Source organism: Sander vitreus, chromosome 18 (genome assembly GCF_031162955.1).
Source record: "Sander vitreus isolate 19-12246 chromosome 18, sanVit1, whole genome shotgun sequence".
Taxonomy (NCBI): Eukaryota; Metazoa; Chordata; class Actinopteri; order Perciformes; family Percidae; genus Sander; species Sander vitreus.
The window spans coordinates 10,075,728-10,096,194 of NC_135872.1; the positions used below are offsets into that span (position 1 = coordinate 10,075,728).

General features: G+C 39.3%; 1 protein-coding gene across 2 annotated transcripts; it reads left to right on the forward strand.

The window, feature by feature from the left end:
• The first annotated feature begins 1,778 nt into the window (after positions 1-1,778).
• On the forward strand, positions 1,779-20,257 carry pals1b (protein associated with LIN7 1, MAGUK p55 family member b). Of its 2 annotated transcripts, none has more exons than XM_078275209.1 (14): positions 1,779-1,968; positions 4,836-5,276; positions 7,351-7,559; positions 11,821-11,898; positions 14,292-14,411; positions 14,975-15,136; positions 15,673-15,750; positions 15,844-16,027; positions 16,729-16,797; positions 16,980-17,051; positions 17,735-17,896; positions 18,135-18,337; positions 18,609-18,719; positions 19,204-20,257. In XM_078275209.1, the coding sequence occupies exons 2-14, from the start codon at positions 4,937-4,939 to the stop codon at positions 19,378-19,380; spliced, it is 1,965 nt and encodes a 654-aa protein (XP_078131335.1). In that variant the 5' UTR covers positions 1,779-1,968; positions 4,836-4,936; the 3' UTR covers positions 19,381-20,257. The 2 variants fall into 2 exon arrangements, with proteins under 2 accessions (XP_078131335.1, XP_078131336.1); XM_078275210.1 differs by having other exon boundaries at positions 14,304-14,411; positions 19,204-20,256.
• Positions 20,258-20,467: the final 210 nt, after the last annotated feature.

A 20,467-nucleotide genomic window follows, 5' to 3' on the forward strand; every position in this document is an offset into this window, starting at 1 on the left:
CTAAACTCCTCAACATGGTTTTATTTAAATAACTGGTTAAAATCATCCAATATTTCACAAAAAACATTAGCGGGAATGAATATAAATTTGTGGAGCAGAACTTAGTTTTTTCTTCTTTCTTCTCCCATTAATACTTAAGCTATCTCACGACCCCTCAGATTTATCTTGTGAACATTTGGAGGGGACCCGACCCGAAACTGTGCTCATGTCAACCAGCTATAACAGTGAAATGCTACTTACACATTAATATCAGCATAATATAATCTAATAATTTTATATATAACTGTCAGTCACAGGCGCTATTTTTCTGCAGAACAAGTACTTTAACTTTTGATATTTTAAGTACATTTTTGGTGATAATTACTTAAGTAAAATATTTGAGTACTTCATCCTCCACTGCTTCTTAGATGATGCAACAGAAAAACAGCTGCATTTGAATGAAGCACTGCAAAGCAAAGGGGGTTTTAACTGTCTCTCTTTCTAGGAAGGTAAGTATTTAAGAATCGGGAACTGGCAGGAGAGAGCCTAATGAGGAAAAGAGGTTAAGCACAGCGGTGTCAGAAAGGATTAACCTAATAGAAAATACAGCAGGAAAAAGGCAGCTTCAGGCTTTAGTGTAGATATTTCTGAGGCTGCATGAGATTAGACAGTTTCTGTTCTGCTCTGCAAGGTGAAATGACAGTAGATCCCATTAGTTGCTGATGATTATGCTGTGACAAGAACTTAGTTAAATTTATCTATGTGAATGCGTGGAATGTAAGGGGATCAGTGTGAAGATGATTGTAGAAAATAATGGAAGATTATTCATACCCTCAAGTGCAATAAGTGTATGTATATTTATTAGAAGATACACTGACAGAGTAACAAGCATTTCTGCTCTGACTTGCTTCATGAGTTTCAAATTTTACAAGAGATGAGGCTAGTGGGAAACAAAATACTGTAGATGGCAGGATAATTAGTGAAAATGTAGGGTCTGCATGCATGGTATCTGGAATGTATGAATTGCAGGTACAGTAAATTCACTAAATAAAGGGTTTGACTATAATCTGTTTTGCGTGTGATAATCTGTAAAGAAAAGCACTAACTAGCAATTGTCACTGTTTATCATTTGTAATTCACACCTGAGCCATCAGTACACTTATCTACCTTTTTATAGCATTGTCTGCGGTCAGTAGTTTTAAAACAAAGTTATCAATGATAGGCCTGAAATTTAATTGTGTAGTTATTCATGTTTGCAGGTTGTGATTATTTCAAATTTTCATTTCATTTTTATGTTTTTTCTAATACCTTGAAGCTGACTTACCAATATTTTCATTACTAGTGTAATGTGTATATTCATTTATTTTTATATAAATATTTTAATAGAAAAGACTGGCAGTGGCTCAAATTTAATACCAAAATATATCGCTACACAAAACACACATGGCACACCTCTTAATTTGGGATTTTAGTGCTTTTTTTATTTTACTGTATGCATACTGTACATATTTTTATGAAAAATAATTACATGTGATGTGGCCCAGTGACTCAAATGTAATAACAAAATGTATCACTATTTAATCCATGTGTGCCTAATAAAATGGCGAGGGTATAGTTTAAGTAAGATTTTGAATGCAGGGCTTTTATGGAGTGTTTTTATGTTGTGGTATTCCTACTTTTATTTGTATTTATCACGATGCACTTGGTTATTTGGGAGATGTGGTCATTACGTGTCTGGCAGAGGGGGGCGCTGTGGAGCCCAGTGTTGCCAGGGAGACGACTGAAAACACAGTTTCACAGCAATGGCCACAAGTGTCCGACTGTGCCCGGACAAAGCTGACTGCAGCGGCTGAACGCGGTCCTGTGAAGACCGGGAGACACCTTGTTCTTTTCCTCACTGTGTGTGAATAAAACACATTACAGAGCGTTGAATTATAAAGGAATAACTGCTTATTGCCTAAAGCCGTTCAGCTTGCTATCGTTGAAGTGGTGAGTACACGCAGTATGTTACGGGACAGCTAACGTTAAGCTAAGTTAGGCAGTTAGCGGTACCAGGCTGCTAAGCTAAGTTGGTTTCTATTGTTAGTACAAGTTCAATTTTACACATTTAAATTAACAACAGTGTGTTTTTAATGTATGTCTGATGTTGCTGGTGTGTATGAATGTGCTACAGCATTGCTCTTTTGTAAAGTTGCACGAAACCGATTATTATTTCTACACAATAGGAACGACTGTAATTTCTCTAGTGACTTATTGAAAGAACGTTACGTGTAACGTTACTCCAATAAAACGTTACCTAAAGCCAAGCCAGCAGCTGCTAAATTTTAAACCACAGAACTAATGTTATGACTTATGTATAAGAATATTTTCTATTTTCACTTTTAAGATGTATGCATGTAGCTAATTGTAGCCAGAGACCTAGTGGTGGAAGGTAAACCAACCGCAGCTGAGTTTACCCATCACTTAGGTAGCTTTTAGTGATAACCCTTACTTTTATGATAGCATATTCTAGTAGCCTTACAACTTACTTACTTCTGCTTTAGGAGCTGTAACTGATTGACATTTATTCAAGTACTTTTCTGAGCAAATTCTAAAATATGGATTTATGAGTGTATCTATTTAATTAGAAAGTAGCCTAAAGTTATGCTATCATGGCACAAAGAGGAGGATATGTCAAGCCATAGCATGAAGATGTTTTGTTCTGTCTATATCTGTGTTGCTATGCGTATATCGGTATGTTTCAGTGTTGTACTGGCTGTGAAAACAAATCTTCCTCTGGGACAATAAATCAAAATCTTAGTTTCAGAGGAAATAACTTGTTAGGACATGTCAGAAATTTAAAAAAAATTGTTAACACATTGAGGGGCAAAACTGTAAGGGAATAGTTCCAAAAGATTAGAATAGTTAATAGTCTTTAGATAACAATGGTTGTATTAGGTATGCCAGCATAGGAAATGCCCTTGTCACAATTAACTATAGTAACTGTTTAGACAAAGTAGTCTTTGATAAGTATGTTGAAACCTACCACTGGACTATCTGTGAGGAAATATTCTAAACTCAAGGTTCACAGCATTATCCAGATCTTTCAGCCATATCCCACAGCCTTCTTCAGCAACTAAATACAACTTGAGTTGTTTTCAACAAAAAATAATCCTTTATTAGTCCCACAGTGGGGAAACACCCGTGAGGTAACAGCACTGCTTTCAAATTATTGATAGCCTAGCACTATTTTCACTCATAAATTCTGGATTCATTGTACATCCGAGTGATTGACGTGAAATGTGATGCACAATAAGTTGTAGGAGGACAGGGTATTATCAGGACAAGATGGTACTATGTTGGTTTATTTTTGAAACTGTAATGGAGGTCCTAGTTTACCCAATTTAACTTGAACTCTAAACAGATCCTTTTCATTTGGCATAGTTTGTGCCTGTGTTTTGGTACATCTCTCGCCAAACCCTCTTCAGTCAGTTATTTTGTAATTATTTTATATTTCTGACCTTTCAGTGTCCCCTCACACGGTTCATTTTGTGGGCTCACTGATATGAGCTTAATTGTAGCTGTCTAATTTGAAATCACATGACATGATTAGCTCTTATTTAATTTTGCAAAAATATGTCACCATCTATGTAATCTTGTAAACTTATTCAACATATCTGACACCAAATTATTCTTATTGCCTTGTTTATTTGTTGTGTGTGTGTGTGTGTGTGTGTGTGTGCGTGTGTGCGTGTGTGCGTGCACTTCCATTCTCTACCTAGGTCCCTTGTACCATCCCAGCATCTCTCCCAGTGGTGTTGTGGCCACTGTGCTAGAGTAGGGCATGAGATCCCAGGATTAATTAAGCCCACAGGAACAGATGGTCCACCGGCAGTCTCTGCTGTTTGTGCTGAACACTGCCACTCTAAACGTAGCTAAATGCTTCCGCCGGGGAGGGGTTTGGGAGCTTGGTCCAAAAGCTGGGGGATAGACCTGCCAAACGTAATTAGCTGTGGGAAGTAGGTAGGAGAAGGGGAGGGCCGCCATGAGGTAGCAGGTGACGTGTATGACTGACTATATGACATAAGATGGCTTTCAGTGAGAAAGCCATGTTTATCTTTTTGGGACTTGAAGTTTTTCCTCCATGCACACAAAAGATGTCTTTAAATGTTAAGTAGTAATGAGGGCAAACGTGTACGTTTTTATCTTTTTCACAATTCTGCTTCCAGGAAATATGCAAATTCAAATGCAATATCTTTTTGGGGGCATCCGTGTATACTGTAGGCTACAGAAGGATATTTTTTATTAAGCTGTTCATGAGGACAGGACAGTTGGGAACAGGTGTACCCAAGTAAATGGCTGGATGATGCTGAACTGAAAGGATTTAAGGTGACTGAGGCCACAGGCCAGGGAGCTTTCCATGTTAGGAGTTAGATTAGTGGTGTGATAGATAAGAGGAGGTAGGAGTAAACGTTGCCCTGGTCAACTGATAGCCAGCTGGAAGGGGAAAAAAAACACATTTATTAATGTAATGGGAAAATAAAATAACCCCAGATTCACCCTTCACCGCCTCTAAAGTATAAAAAAGGGAATGCGTTGGCAACCAAGGCTCCAGAGTTCTCCAGTATCTTTATTATTGTCAATTAAGCTACCAATCACTGGTGCAAACTGAGGCATATCTTATGTTATCCGTCAACCTTGACAACCTTCAACTTCTGTTTGTTTCGTCAACAAGGATAGTAGTTTTTTCTAACATTTTCTGAATTTTGTTTATAAAAAAAGTTTTTTTTTTACTTGACTTTGTTTACCATGTAAAGTAAATAAATGTGCTTAAAATAACAAGGGAAATACATTGTAACCCCCTGTTTGTATTTCAGGATGACAGCCAGTGAAATGGCCTCTGTTTTGAGCAGTGCCTCGTATCACTCAAGCAGAGCTCAGTAAACACTGGTTTGAGTTGGATGCTGCTGCAGCAGGGATGATCATGTCCCATATGAACGGTTATGTGCAAGAGGCCTCTGGTCAGGCCAAGAGCCACAGGGAAAGGGCAGTGGACTGTCCAGGAGAGGAAAGTAGCCTTGTCAAATCTCCACACTGCAGTGCCCACATGGAGAGGATTCAGCACTACCAGGAGGAGCTTAAGAAGAGGAGAGAGGAGGACAGCAGGGGGAAGCACGACATAGACCCCAATGCTTCACTGAGGCTCAAGAAGCTGTCACAGAACCCCAAGATGGGCATTGACAATCCTACCTTCGAGGGGAAGGAAAAGGCCACCAAAGGCACATGCTCCCAGGAGGCTGTAGTCAGTGAGTTGAAAGGTGAGGGTTGGAAGTTCTTTACTGGGGTCAAAGAGGGTGGAAGGAGGAAAAAAGGTCACAGAGAAGGGGAGGAATCTAGACCTCCGAGAAGAATAGGAAGTTGCGAGGTTTTACAAACATTTAGTGAAAACAAAAGGAGTAAAAACAATGACTATTGAGGGACAGAGCAGAGGGCGGTAGTGGAGGAGGGTGATGTTATTTAGGGGCTGTCCACCATTTACACTAGTTAGTGTCTTGGTCTTAACTCTTTACTGAAGAGCACAGAGCCCATCAGTTGCCACAGGAAAACATTTCTGAATGAATTATATTGATAATACAAAAGGGTATTGTATGTACATTACATATGTCCACAAAATATTTGTGTAAGCTTTTTGTTTGCACAACTTATCAATATGTGAATGAATGAATGAAGAAATTTATTTCAGACATATCAAAAGAAATGTACAAATAAGTAAAAACATTCAATAAACAATAAGAAACATTAACCAAAATAGACATGTCTGAAAAGGAGTAGGAAGAAGTATACACTAATTTAATCCTACCCCTTTTCCATAGCTCAGTAATTAATTATCTTTTTTTTTTTTCAATATAACTTCCCTTCCTGACCCTTAGTACTGTGAAACGCTCCCATCTAACTATATACAACTTGGTGTTTTGAATGTACAATCCATATACAGATACAGTATATATCGACATTCATACATGCATGTACATACACACATATATACATACATACACATTTACATGAATACATACATATAGTACATACATACATACATATAAACATCACACAAATATATTTACATACATATATTTACATACACTCACACATACATACTGTATAATATAATAACTCTAATATATTTGACCACATTTCACATACTTATAATATAAGTAAATTATTACCATTTATATCTTATTTATATTTATCACATTTATCTATTATAATATATTTATATATACACAAACATACACATACCTCAATGAACACACATTGCAATTGTTAAAGCCCTCCTCTCTCTCTCTCTCTCTCTCTCTCTCTCTCTCTCTCTCTCTCTCTCTCTCTCTCTCTCTTCTAATATGTGTAAAGAAATTGATTAATTGTGTACACCAATAAATTGAAACAAGTTGGGTGGTTGATTTGACTTTATTGCCAAGAGTGTCTAGTGAGAGCAGGGTTGAGAGTTGATTGTCTATAGCCCATACAGCAAATGACTCACATTAGACCCCTTTTCTTACAACGCGATGTGTGATAAACACACGTTTGCAGTCGGTCTGAATGACTTTATGACCATGAGCATGCGTTTCTGTAGGATTACTATACAGTTTATACTATTTTTATACCATTGGATTATTACAATAGTATTAGTGTGGGGTCAACGTCAACTATGAAATCTGCTCTTCTCAATCTAATACATTACTGTAGAGTGTATGTTGTTGCAGAAAATAAATCCTATAAAATATATACATACTGTCTGCTATGATTAATCTCCAGTGTAAACACTGCAGCAACTCAAATTCACTTAAATGGAAACACAGACTCAGGTGGCACAAGGTCAGCATTCTCAGGAACCTCCACTGCAGACTCACAGTTTGATTTCTCACTGGAAGAGAAAAATATCCCCAAAATAGACAATTCCCACATACTGGAAATCTTCCACTGCAGCTCTTAAAGAAAACACAGTTTTAGCCTACATTTATGATGCACCGATCAGACAGATGTGGACAGGCAGGCAAGCACCACACCTCCGAAAACAGCGGGGTAAAATCTGGGTGATTCAAGAGCCTAAGTTTAGTCTCGCTAGACTTAGCCTAAAATGTTTGCGCCTCCAAAAGTTATCAAAAACTCTTCATCAACCTCCTAAATTTGGATGTCTGCATATTATTTGTATCGTCACTTTCTCTTAGAAATAATATGGTTTTAAAAATAACAGACAATTGGAATCCTTATTAGCAAAAACACACCCATAACTCTTAGCGTTTTGAGTATTCCTGAATTACGAGATGGAAGACTTGTCCCTGTGTTTGTATTGCCTCTGTACTGGTCCCCTCACTTTCTCTGCCTCTTTCTCAGAACTGGCGGACCTGCTGCAGGCTCTGAAGTGGGCGCAGCACTGCCTGACTGATGCGCAGAGCCAGCAGGATGCAGAGCTGATAATGCAGCTCCTTGCCAAGGAGGACTTCAGGAATGCCTACACCGTCTACAGTGCTGTATCCCAGCAGATGACCAAAGTCAGTCCCACCTCACCCCTCACAGCGCAAGCAGAGGATCTCTGCCAGGAGGTACGCATAATGGTCATTTTGAAACAACTCGTTAAACTGAAAACAAACTCTTTTTTTTTTTTTTTATATGTGAAAGCACGTTGACTGAACCAGGGAATTTTTTAGACATTTTTAACCGTATCACAAAATCTATTCCGTTGCTCATGAGATGAGCAGTGGGCTCCACAGATGAGGCATTCAGGCATAAAGGCACTCATATGGTATTTGCCAATTTGTGTTTTGGACCACGGTTAGCTTATATTTAGAGGCAAGTACCTCTGTGGGTGAAGTATCTGAACAATCTCAATGAAGCATGAAAAATATTTGCTTGAGGTGATGATTATTTCAACAAAGCTGCCCAAAAGACAGCAATGCCAGTCTAAATAATTATGAAATGTAAATTGTCTTGGTTAACAAGGTGAGTTAAAACAAAAATGAGAGGCAGAGGGAAGAAAATTTTAAATTTTTTTATTTTATTAGGGTGAAAAGAGGGTAAGATGACAGGGAGCTGCTCTACATTAGAGATGGACAAGGAAGGAAAAGGAGGAAGGCATGAACCAAAGTGTAAATATATGGTTTGGTTTTCCACTGGTTTGAAAATACACTGTATAAAACATCACAGTGTTTCTATTTGAGTCCTCTGTACACCAATTGCTGTTCTTTAAATAACAGTTGGCAGTTCTGACCAAGGGGGTAAGCGTGCATCTGGAAAGCGTACCTCCTATGGGGAGATTCTAGGCTAACAAGCCATCACCTCCTGTTAGCATCCCATTGACTCCCATTCATTTTGGCGTCACTTTGACAGCGTATAACTTTACATCTGAAGTGTTTAAAGACTTTATTTGTCCATTGTTTATTTCTAAAGAAACACGAAAATGTATAAAAGGCTCCATAACGTTATGGCCCCGTAGCAGACGTTTTTGTAAAAATAGGCTAACGATTGTGTCATAACCACGCAACCTTCTGTCGCAAAGTAGAGAAATTACTGTATAGTCAGGAGAAGCTTGCAGGCACTTTCGACTTACATTAGCTGTTTAAGTTTAATTACTAATGTTAACTAGCATTTTAGTTAGCAATAATTAGCCTGTGCCTATGTTATCTCCTTACATATACCTACGCTCTCCGTCTCTGCAAGATTCGGAATGATTAAGATTTCTCTTGGCACAGCTACCAGAAGACTTACAACTTTCAGACAGGTTGGTCATGTCACATCTACGTCGTCAAGCTCAGTTTGAGGCTGCGCAGCACGCTCAGCCATCACCGGAAAAGTGACTTCACTGGTCTCCGTAGAAATATATGGCGTCGCTGTGTCCATTCTTTTACTGTCTATGGTGCTGACTCCTGAACCCCAGTACAGAGAGTGACAGAGATCAAGAAACCATCCTCTATGTCACATTTGAGTAGGTGGGAAAGTGTCACACCTGACTTCCTTGTTGACAAAACACAAGCCATTTGGTCTCTACTGAAGCAAAGCGACAGTAATTGACTTGTGTCCCTGCAGAGCAGGAGCTTTTGCACGTTGAGTGTTCAAATGCAGCCTGTCACACAGAGCTTGGTTCCCGTAAAAAGACAGAAATTGTGATATGGTTTGCTATGAATTAGGTAGAAGCTCTATACAACAAAGACAGGCTATATCCACAATAGGCACTTCATTATGATTAGTGTCAACTTTTGATAGGTGTAACATGAAAATATGTTATAGAGGCTAACACAGTCAGACTGGTGCAGTAGAACTGGGCAATATATCAATGTTATATCGTTATCGTGATATGAGACTAGATATCGTCTTAGATTTTAGATATCGAAATATCGTAAATGGCTTAAGTTCTGTCTTTGGCTGGTTTTAAAGGCTGCATTACAGTAAAGTGATGTCATTTTCTGAACTTACCAGACTGTTCTAGCTGTTCTATTATTTGCCTTTACCCACTTAGTCATTATATCTACATTATTGATGATTATTTATCTAAAATCTAATTGTGAAGTTATTTTGTTAAAGCACCGATTGTCAACCTTAGAATATCGTCACAACATCGACATTGAGGTATTTGGTCAAAAATATCGTGATATCTGATTTTCTGCATATCGCCCAGCCCTATGGTGCAGTGTGATTTTTAGCTGATGGCTAGATGTGTAAGAGTCAACCTTGTTTTGACGAAACAGGCTGTTAGAGTTCATTCAAAGGACACCAAGCAGTACTGCTACATAATTTGAATTCCAGTCTTGGCAGGAGTGGTTTAAGGAAAGAGTCGCTGAGTAAGATGATCTGTTTTGCTTCACACACACACACACACACACACACACACACACACACAACACGTCTACCTGCGTACAGTAAATCCGTGTGTGCACTCGCCCACAAGGCACAGCTCCCGCGCTTAACAATGTGTAATAGTTTGAGCTGCAGTGTGTCTAAAGTAAGCGGCGGTGGTGTGTGACACTCAGATTGACTGTTGGGTAAACTAATCTCCCAGCAGCCCTTGGTGCTGGCTGAGCGGTGCAGCACACTAAAGAAGGAGGCCAGGATCTGGGCGGCTAGAAAAAGAAACTCCAGCAGCTTACAGCAGTGTGGACCGAGGTGCAGTGCTGCTGGGGGGGGGGGGTCATCTTGTTAGTGAGAGCTTTGATTAGTGTAATGGATGAACTAAGCTCCAAACAGGCGATGAAGAGGAAGAGGCAGAGGCAGAAAGACAGAGTAACAGAACACCAAAATGCCTACTGCTGTGATTCAGTACACAGTCCAAGGCACAAACAATAGCATCTTCCCACTAAATGACAACACAAGAACCAAATGATTAAAATAGAACCATGTAACAGAGAGGAGAAAATGAATACAAATGCAGCAGAGTGGAAACTCTGAGAAGCCACAGAAGAGAAGAGAGAGCTAAAGTTTAGAAAGGTGCTTTCCAAGTTGATGCTTGTTTAATCTGGTTAAATACAACATTCAGCTGTAAACACACAATGAAAATGAATCCTGGATTGTGTTTTAGTTTTTCAAGTGTCAAAGGAAGCACCTGTGTAACTGTGTAACAAGACAACATGATTCGTATTTATGTATAGGTTTACTTTACAATCATTTTTGTGTCTAGACTTCATATAGATATTTGTGCAGCCCAACTTTGGTGGTGTGGAATGTGTGGCCACGAACATGTGTTTCTGTAGGATTACTATACAGTTTATACTGGTATTATATAGGATTACTACAATAGGTAATTGGTGTTGGGTCAACCTGGGCCTCTCAACTATGATACTATATAGGTTCTTCTCAATCTAATTCCTAATGGACATTACTGTACTGTAGAGTATAAGCTGTTGCAGAAAATAAATCCTGATGGAAAGTGTTAATGTCAGCAAAATGCTAAAAGAAATGTGAAAAAGGGACTCAGACCAAAAAAGGGATACAAGCAAAGTAAGATGAAAAGATGGTTTGCACCAATTGTCGAACCTTGTTATATAAATAAGAAGAAATGCACACATCTGTGTAATAATTTCACAGGGAGAGTGGTGCTGAAGGAAAGGTTATTATTGTAAACCACTCATGAGGTTTTTGGATGTTTTGTGTTTGGGATATCTCAGCACAAATAGAACTGAGATATGATGTGTAAAAAGTTGACAGTCTGCCCTGAGGTTTGTGATAGTAAATGGGTCATTGACTCACCAAAATCCAAAGAATGCATCCCATTAATGTTTTCAGATGTCAGATGTGGGGACACATAGCTTAGGGCCAGGTAGTGCTAAAAAAAAACAACTAGTTTGTAGGACGTGTTGTCTGACCACGTCGGAAAACAAATGTGTTCGTATCTGTTCCACACTCACAGACAGCTGAAAAGCCAGCTGTCATAGAGGGGGGACATAACGATAATCGTTAAATACGCGGGCAGAGGAACACATTTTCACATTCATAGTGTTGCACCTGGTTGTTCACATCACATGTTGCTTGAGAGAGAAGTTCAAGCCCTGGCTCCTTTCTCACCTCCACACAGCTGGCCAATCACGAGTGAAGTGTGTGTGAATTGATTGATTGATTGATTGATTGATTGATTGATTGAATTTCAGGAAAGTTATAGAAACACTCGGACACTCTGTTTTCAAAGCTATTCGACCCTCTGACAAGCATTTCTGACGGAGTATACTGGCAGCTATAGAGTCAAATCTGACTTTAGTCACAGTTTTATATAGTTGTCTTAATGTTTTAAGAAACATGACTTAATTCTTGACATGACTTTGGTTCTAGTGACTTGAGACTTTAAACTCACCGTAGTTTGGTGTCTGTGTTTCTGTTCAGGTCCAAAAGATTCTCCAGTCCAGCCAACAGATGGAGGGTTTGGAGCTCAAGGCTCTGCTCACCAATCCTCATCTCCAGGTCAGATGTCAGCTTGCCAATTGTGACTTATAATAATAACAATAATATTATTATAAGACAACACCAATTAGGCTCAGCAGAACCTTATAGATCACTTTATTTATTAAGTTAATTTGCTAATAATTAGAATACTGGAAATATAATTATTGTTGTGCTGTACTTATTCCAATAGGGTAATTGTTTCTATTGCACCTTCCACTGGTATGTCAGAAGTCAGGGTTAAGTATATAATAATATATACACTATCGGAGGAAAAAATGGGACTTACCTGCTTACCAACTCAAAGGAAATTGAAGGACAGAGTCACTTTGCCACCTCGTGCCATCATAAATACTAAGTGAAAAAGTAGACCAAATGACAGATTGCTTCATTATGATACAGTATACTGTACATCAGAAAATAATGAAAAATGGAAAGGCACTTTATGAAGGAAGTCATGAGTTCATGTCATGTTGGTGTACCATAACCTGACAGGAATTTGTTCTTGCTTTACGGATGAAATTTTTTTATGACAAATTAATTTGATCATTTGTTATTATTAGTTATTTCAGGGTGTGATAAAGTCAATTAATTAATCTAGTGGGTCTCAAGAAAGGCCATTATGTAAATTAGGTTGTAATGTAGGCCAATTCTCTTGCTAATGAAAAAGCATGATTGGTGCGTTCTTTCAGCAAAGTGCATTTCAATTTCTTTTTAAATTAATTAGGAATAAAAGGCAATAAGAAATGTAAAAGATCCTGCTGATTTATGTCATGTGTATGTGTGTTGAAGACAGTCTGTAGCTTTGGTGTTGTTAAAAATGTCTCTGCAATGATATACAGTAGTTTAGTCTATATAAATAAAAGCCATATTTAACCTTTAATAATTGTCCTGTTGACGAGGTTGATGCTTCTCTTAAATACAGTAATGTTGCCAGACAGTTACAAGATGTAACTTATTTCTCTTTGTCCACTTGTTTAGACACCTAGCATGCTGATAGTTGAGTTTAACCAGGTCCAATTTGGCTGCAACCGGTTTAGTAAGGATCATACGATACATTGCCTAGGCTGCTGCTGGCACAGCCGACTAGATGGACAATTAAGATGTTCCTCTTAGGTGCCCCACATGCTCCATCTGCACAGAAACGATTAGACATCACAGGTACAGGCAGGCCACTTCCACAGCTGTGTAAGTAGTCACATAAATAAAAAGCCTTACACACTTACACTACCTATGCATCTCTTTAGTGGGACATCTATTTAACATTTGGTATGTCAACATCAAGAATCAAACAGAAATCCAAACTGCACTGCTTTGAGGTGGCTTGAACTGCTGATGCTCTACATTTGTCAGTTTAAGCTTCAGTGATTCTTCTGTAGAAAAAAAATGTTGCCACATTATCAAACATCAGCGTCTATTAGAAAGGCAGTAAGGTGTGAAAAGCCCTTGGGTAGATGATGCTGCCGAGATTTTATGGTTGAGGGTTTTGACAGGGGAGCACCAGGGGTCTGATGTTTGACCTACGTGACTGTGAACTACCAATTCTCTCATTGCCCTGTTAACCCCTCCACTTAGCTGGATCCATGTAGCCAGCGGGGGCAGAATGATGTGATGCTAGCCTGCCTGGTGGCACAGAAAGTGGAACAGATTGTGTTGGTTTCTCTGCGGGGAGCAGTGAGTCACCCTGTAGTCTGTACAGGTAAACAATCTCATACCCAACACTAACGGACAGCGACATGTGTGAGAGGAATAGGGCCCCCTCAAGTCCACCTGTCTCCATTTCACAATTTTCTAGGACAACGTTTTCTCGCGAGCAGGGAAGCCAAAGGTGTTTGATGATTGATGGTGGTGGATCCTGACCCCTAAATGCAGGTGGAGATTAAGACGAATTGTGTGGACGCCAAAGCTTAGCCCGGCGTCCACTCTTTTAGGTCCCCTCCGCTGCAGGATAGAAAAACTAATTTGGACTGACAGTTATTAATTGTGGGGTACGGAGTGCTTGTCACATTAAATAAAGTGAAGGAGCATTCTCTGTATTATTTCTGGCTTAGAGGTGGGTTTGCTGACCGGTCTTGTTAAAAAGATGGGGGGTAGGTAGGCTTCTGCTAGCAGGTGCATGTTTAAGGAAAGATTTTTTTTTATTTGTTTGGTATCTTCTTTTTGCAAACCACTTAATAAATGTGTGTAATGTTGAAAACCATGCCATGATTTATGATCATTACCAACCATAGTCACTATAAAGGACATCTATACAGACATCTATTCAGAATCCAGTCATGCATTCATTCTCTGTACCTCACGCTGCCTCCTTTATTTTTCTGTCTGTGTTTGTCTGTTACGTGTTTGTAAAAAATTCTGCGTGTCCGAACTGTTTGTCTCTATGTGTCTCTCTCTGTGTTCGTTTAATGTGGCAGGCACTGATGCAGGCCCATGACAGTGTGGCAGGGCAGGAAATGTCAGAGGAAGATGTGGTCGAGTACCATGGAGAGACAGTTAAACTGGTGCGGCTGGAGAAGGCCCGCGACACTCCACTGGTAAGACGCCATCTATTAGTCTATTTGAGTCACTGCTGCTACCTTCTGTTATTGCTGTGTACATACGTATAATGTCTTTGTATATTTTTCCACAGCTTCACAACCAAAACAAGGATAGTTGTGTACTATAACTAGAGTATAATGACAATTTAAAAACATCCATGCAGCATTCAATTAGTGTTATTTAAAGGAACATATATGGATCCTAAGCATCTGTGTTATTGTGTTATTTATTGTGTATTGTGTGTACGTCAGGTGACAAAGCCTCTATTGTCAGCGTTCACCATGCTCCACCAGTCACATTTATCATCTGGGTGTGTCAGTGTCAGTGTACCCACAAACCAACAGGGCAGCAAAATGCCTGTGAGCTCCAAAGGGACATTTGAAAACATGAGCAAGACACAGTGATGTTCACCGACATATTTCTTTGTATTCAAGCTGTTGCCTCTCCTTCTACTTTGTGTGTGTGTGTGTGTGTGTGTGTGTGTGTGTGTGTGGGTGTGTGTGTGTGTGTGTGTGTGTGTGTGTGTGTGTGTGTGTGCGTGCGTGCGTGTGGCCATCAGGGTGCGACAGTACGTAACGACATGGACAGTGTGGTGGTGAGTCGTGTGGTGAAAGGTGGAGCAGCAGAGAGGAGTGGCCTTCTCAGTGAGGGAGATGAGATCCTGGAAATTAACGGGATTTCTATCCGTGGGAAACATGTCAATGAAGTCCACGACTTACTGGTGAGGACCAGAAGTTATCCAGTAGTCTTTTATTATTTACAGTGATTTGTGGGAAATTAACTTTATTTTAATTCATGTGAGGTGCTTGTAATGTCTTGAAAACTAAAAGTACATTTAATGCCATAAAAGGCATTCAAATTTATTCAAAAATGGTGGTCTTACTTGTACCGCCGACATTAGGTTTCTTCTTCTAGATTAATGCAAAATTAGTTTGACAAACATGTTTAGCCACAGACACGTAATTAGGTGGTTGTTGTTGGTAGTGTTTGTGGGTTTTACTCTCACAACTACTCTTCTTATACTCAATATAGACACACATATTTCTGAAAAAAAAGTAATAAATTTTTTTCTGTGCCAATTATAATGTAATTGAACATAATTTAACATAAATAGTGGAGCTGTTGTTTTTGAATAGATGCACTCTCAAAATAGAATATACATCCAACTGCAAGTTTGAGGTAAATACAGTTGATATTGTTTTATGGAAATGTAATCCCTGTCATGTTTAATTCCTTGCTTCTCATCTTTTCCATCAGCAACAAATGCAAGGCACTCTGACCTTCCTCCTCATCCCGAGCTCTCAGATTAAACCTGCCCCACACAGACAGACTGTAGTAAGTCTTTAATGATGTGGTTGTGTGCATGCATAAAAATGCCTGTCTGCATGCATGCAAAACCAACCTTGACATTGTAAACCCTGTCCTCAGATGCATGTACGAGCTTACTTTGACTACGACCCCTCCGATGACCCCTTCCTGCCGTGTCGGGAGCTGGGCCTATCCTTCCAGAAGGGGGACATCCTCCACGTCATCAGCCAGGACGACCCCAGCTGGTGGCAGGCCTACAGGGACGGAGATGAGGACAACCAGCCTCTGGCTGGACTCATTCCAGGTAGGGATCAGACCAGGGCTGAATATCAATATGTAGTTTATTGCTTCACAAGGGCAGATAACAACTGCAGGGACAAACACATATGCATGATAGTAACTTTTAAACCTGTGTAGTTTACATGTAACGACAAACTGTAAATGGCTTATGTCTTAAGATAAAAAAAAATCATGATACAAACTTAACTTAACTTAACTTCAAACATAAAATAAATGATACTTGATACAAGCGTATCAATAATATACAGTAAACTAGACATGACTTCCCCATCCATCCTTAGTAATACTTCAGAATACAGTCACAGTGAAGTACATACACGTTGTCTGTGACTAATAACAAACTTGGCACTACTATCCTGGCAGGAAACACCACCCATCTGGCACATCAAGGAGATTTAAAACAAACACCTAAGAATTATTGCGATTACTCTCTGACTCTCTGACGTCTGTTGTGGCTAGAAGAAAATGAAGTTAAGCACTGGAAATGGAAAGAGGGCCCTCTTTTTACCTGCTCTTTTTACATGCTGTGCATGTTGTCCATAAACTATCTATAGACACATATAATTGAACACCAACCAAAATGTTCAAATCCATACATTTTTAAATAGATATGGGCTTTTGAAATGGAAAATACACTGGATTTGTGTATCTATATTTACAGTGTTGGAGAGCTGATCTGCTTATCTTTGCTTTTCCCTTTTTTAGGGAAAAGCTTCCAGCAACAGAGAGAGACCTTGAAGAAAACTATAACAGACAGGAGTCGAGAGCACCAAGGTAAGCGGAAAATGTTGAAACACACACTATGTGGTGAGAAAATACAAGATATAATTTGCAAACATTTTGCATCCACCCTGACTCACATAAAAATAGAATTTGTGTTGTCTAGATGGTTGTAACAAAGTGAAATGATAATACCCCTTTTTAAAGCAAACATTTCTGACTTGTCATTTCTCCAGGGAAGCTTTGGTATGCAAAGAAAAACATAAAAAAGAGGAAGAAGAGCATGTCTACCTTGAGCAGAAATACTGGTAAGAATAAATCTACATGTTCTTTCTTTTTTCATCTCTCTGTGCCTCTTCAGAAGCTTAACATTTTGAGAAGTGGGTTGCATGTTTGAGATTGTGCTCCCTCTTCCTCAACAACCACTGTTAAGAAGCTACACTCTTAACCCACAAAACTCCAATTGTCGCTTCTCATTAACCACCAGTAAAAGACCGTCCTGGGCAGCTTCCAAGTGTCCACACATTGTCAGTGTTAACCCCACACGCTAGCCGAAGTTGACATGTCTTGCTACTCTCGCAGCAGCTTGTCCAGACTCGGTGTGTCACAGGTCAGATTATTCCTGTCTTCACAGAGGATCAGAGGAGGCAACAGGTGCCCAGCCGGTGCCTAAATGGCTTGAAGGGATGTGTGATGTTGTTGGTTAACACATATATACTCAGACAGAGACACACACTGCTCAGTGGTCAACAGTAGCAGACTGGGATTTGTCTCTCAGAGTCTCTCTCAGAGGGTTGAATAGGAAGCAGGACATTGTTATAAAAGACAAAACCTTTACACAAACACAGGAATGATATATATAATATTTTCACCCGCCTCCAAAGAGAGGCCAAAGGTCAGAGTTTGTTACAGAACAGCAGCCCAAGAGCTAGAAAGGATTTAGTATGCTAGTCGAGGTTGTGTCATTAATCCCTCCCAACTGTCCCTTCAGACTACGACGACATCTTGACCTATGAGGAGATGTCACTTTATCACCAGCCTGCTAATCGTAAACGCCCCATCGCTCTGATTGGTCCTACAAACAGCGGTCACGATGAGCTGCGTCGGAGGCTTCTGTCCATCGAACCGGAAAAGTTTGCTGTTGCTGTTCCACGTAAGTCCACGCTTTGTCAAAGCATGAGGGACATGGCAATATCAAATATTCATCACCAGTTAATGATTTCAGATGAGAAACATAATGGGTTTTAGGGTTTGACATACCACCTTTCTTCAACTGTGACTGCAAAAAATCTCAAATTTCTAATGTCAAAACATTTAACTGAAAACTTAAAAATGACTTTTTGGGATTTTTTGCAATAAGTCAAATTAATCTATCCTTCTTCATGGCTCAGACACAACTAGAAACTCAAGGATACATGAGCGGAATGGGCGCGAGTACCATTTTGTGAGTCGGCCTGCCTTTGAAACCGACTTAGCGGCAGAGAAGTTCATTGAGTCAGGGGAATATGAGAAGAACTTGTACGGCACCAGCACTGACTCAGTTCGACACATCATCAACTCTGGACGCATCTGTTTGCTCTGCCTCCACACCAGGGTAGGAGACTGAGTACTCTTACTGTCTGGACAATTCCAAACATTGTTTCTGTCTAAAATGTTAATTACAAAGCACATTTCATCCCTCTGTGTTGATCTCAACCATTGTGGCTTGGCCAGAACATGATTAAGCCTTTTCCAATCCCATAAATCTCATTGTTTTTGGATTGATAAAAAATGTATAGTCCGTAAAAAAGGCGACATATTAGTGCTTGGTTTGGTCTTTCCTTCCATTTCATATATTCATATGTCCCTGTTCTTCCTCTTGCCAGTCACTGCAGATATTGAGGTCCTCCAACCTCAAGCCCTATGTCATCTTTATCGCGCCTCCTTCTCAGGAACGACTACGCACCCTACTGGCCAGAGAGGGGAAGACACCAAAGGTACCCACTACATAGTTGCAAAATAGTTTTTTACTCATAAAGATGAATATGTACATTGTACGTGTCATAGTTTGTACATAGTACACTATAGTACAGGTATTTTCATTACAGAGGCAACATCTTTTAACAAAATTAAGCATTTAAGATTTATCACAGAAAGGAAAACTTCAGACACTCTTAGGCAAAGCAAGGAAATAACTTATATTAAAAGCTTTTTTTAAGTCCGGTTTTGACCTCACAGGGTCTTTATCAGGCAGAAATACTTTACTCCTGGTACTCTAAATGCACAATACACCGGAAATAAACAATATTGAATGACATGAAATAACCAACAGATACACAGCTATCACAATGATATCAAAGTATTCATGTGATTAAAATAAAAAAAGAAATAATGACCATATAAGCATTTAAGATTTATGTCCAATACAGATCATTCATTTTCAAAGAGTCTTAAAAGCAATGTCTCGTTTTCTGTGCACAGCCTGAAGAGCTAAAGGAGGTTATTGAAAAGGCCCGCGAGATGGAGCAAAATTTCGGCCACTTCTTTGATGCAACCATTGTGAACATGGATCCAGACCAGGCTTTCCACGAGCTGCGCAGGCTGATAGACAAGTTGGACACTGAGCCACAGTGGGTGCCCACCTCCTGGCTGTGCTAGACATCACGGGGTGTCACTGCACGGAGCCTAGGGTAATAGGAGTGGGAAAAATGAATGTTCCTGGAGATTTAAAAATGAAGGATGGACAGTGGTGATTGTCACAGGATTTACACTTGCACATTCTCCTCATTTATAGAAGAGGTGATGTTCACCACATGTTGCAGGGATGGATTCAAGTTTCTTACAATTCTTTATGTTCTTTGTGTGCATGCATGCATGTGTGTGTGTGTGTGTGTGTGTGTGTGTGTGTGTGTGTGTGTGTGTGTCTCATTATGAGTGATTTTTTTCTGTTTGTTCATTGTTGATCTCAGTTGTATGCAAAGTCATCTACCAAACACATAGAAATGTTTCTATCCTATCTTAGTTATTTATAATTGTAAATATATATTTTTTAGACAAAAGGATCAAATATTTTATTGTTATATTTTGTGTGTGTGTGTGTGTGTGTGTGTGGTACAAAATGGTACACTCAACTGGGATGGTGTTATTGTCACAATTGTTAAATAGCTTTCTGATGAAGCAGTAAGGTACCAAACCAAACAGAAGAGAAGCACTTGTGCTTGAAGTGGCTGCAGTGTAACATCTTCCATTCAAAAACACAGAACAATATGCTGTAACCTGCACAGTTTTGGGCTACTTCTTCTACACCAGTGTCAGTATTATTTTATTGTCTCATGTCTCATGTACGCTGTGATAACAGACCTCAAATCTAAGGTATTGTCTCTAGCTGGTTAACAATTCTGGAAAAGTGTTAATAAAATCAGATACATATGTGAACAAGTGATGTACATACTGAATGCATTGATTTCACTCGCCTTGTAACGATATGTTAGAACCTAATTTTTAATCAGTTGGTAATGTTGGTGTCACAACACAAATGTGTAATAATTTAACCCTTGGAAAGTCCTACAGTTACTAAAAATAATGTGTTAAATGTAGCATTCTGGTGCAAGATGGCTGTCATTCCTCATCTAGCTGGTTTACCTAAACACTTGGACAAAATGTTTCCCAGCTCATGTTGAAAGAAATATGATCCCAGCAGTCTTACCCAGTCGCTTTTCTTTACATATGGAACTTAAAAGTGTAT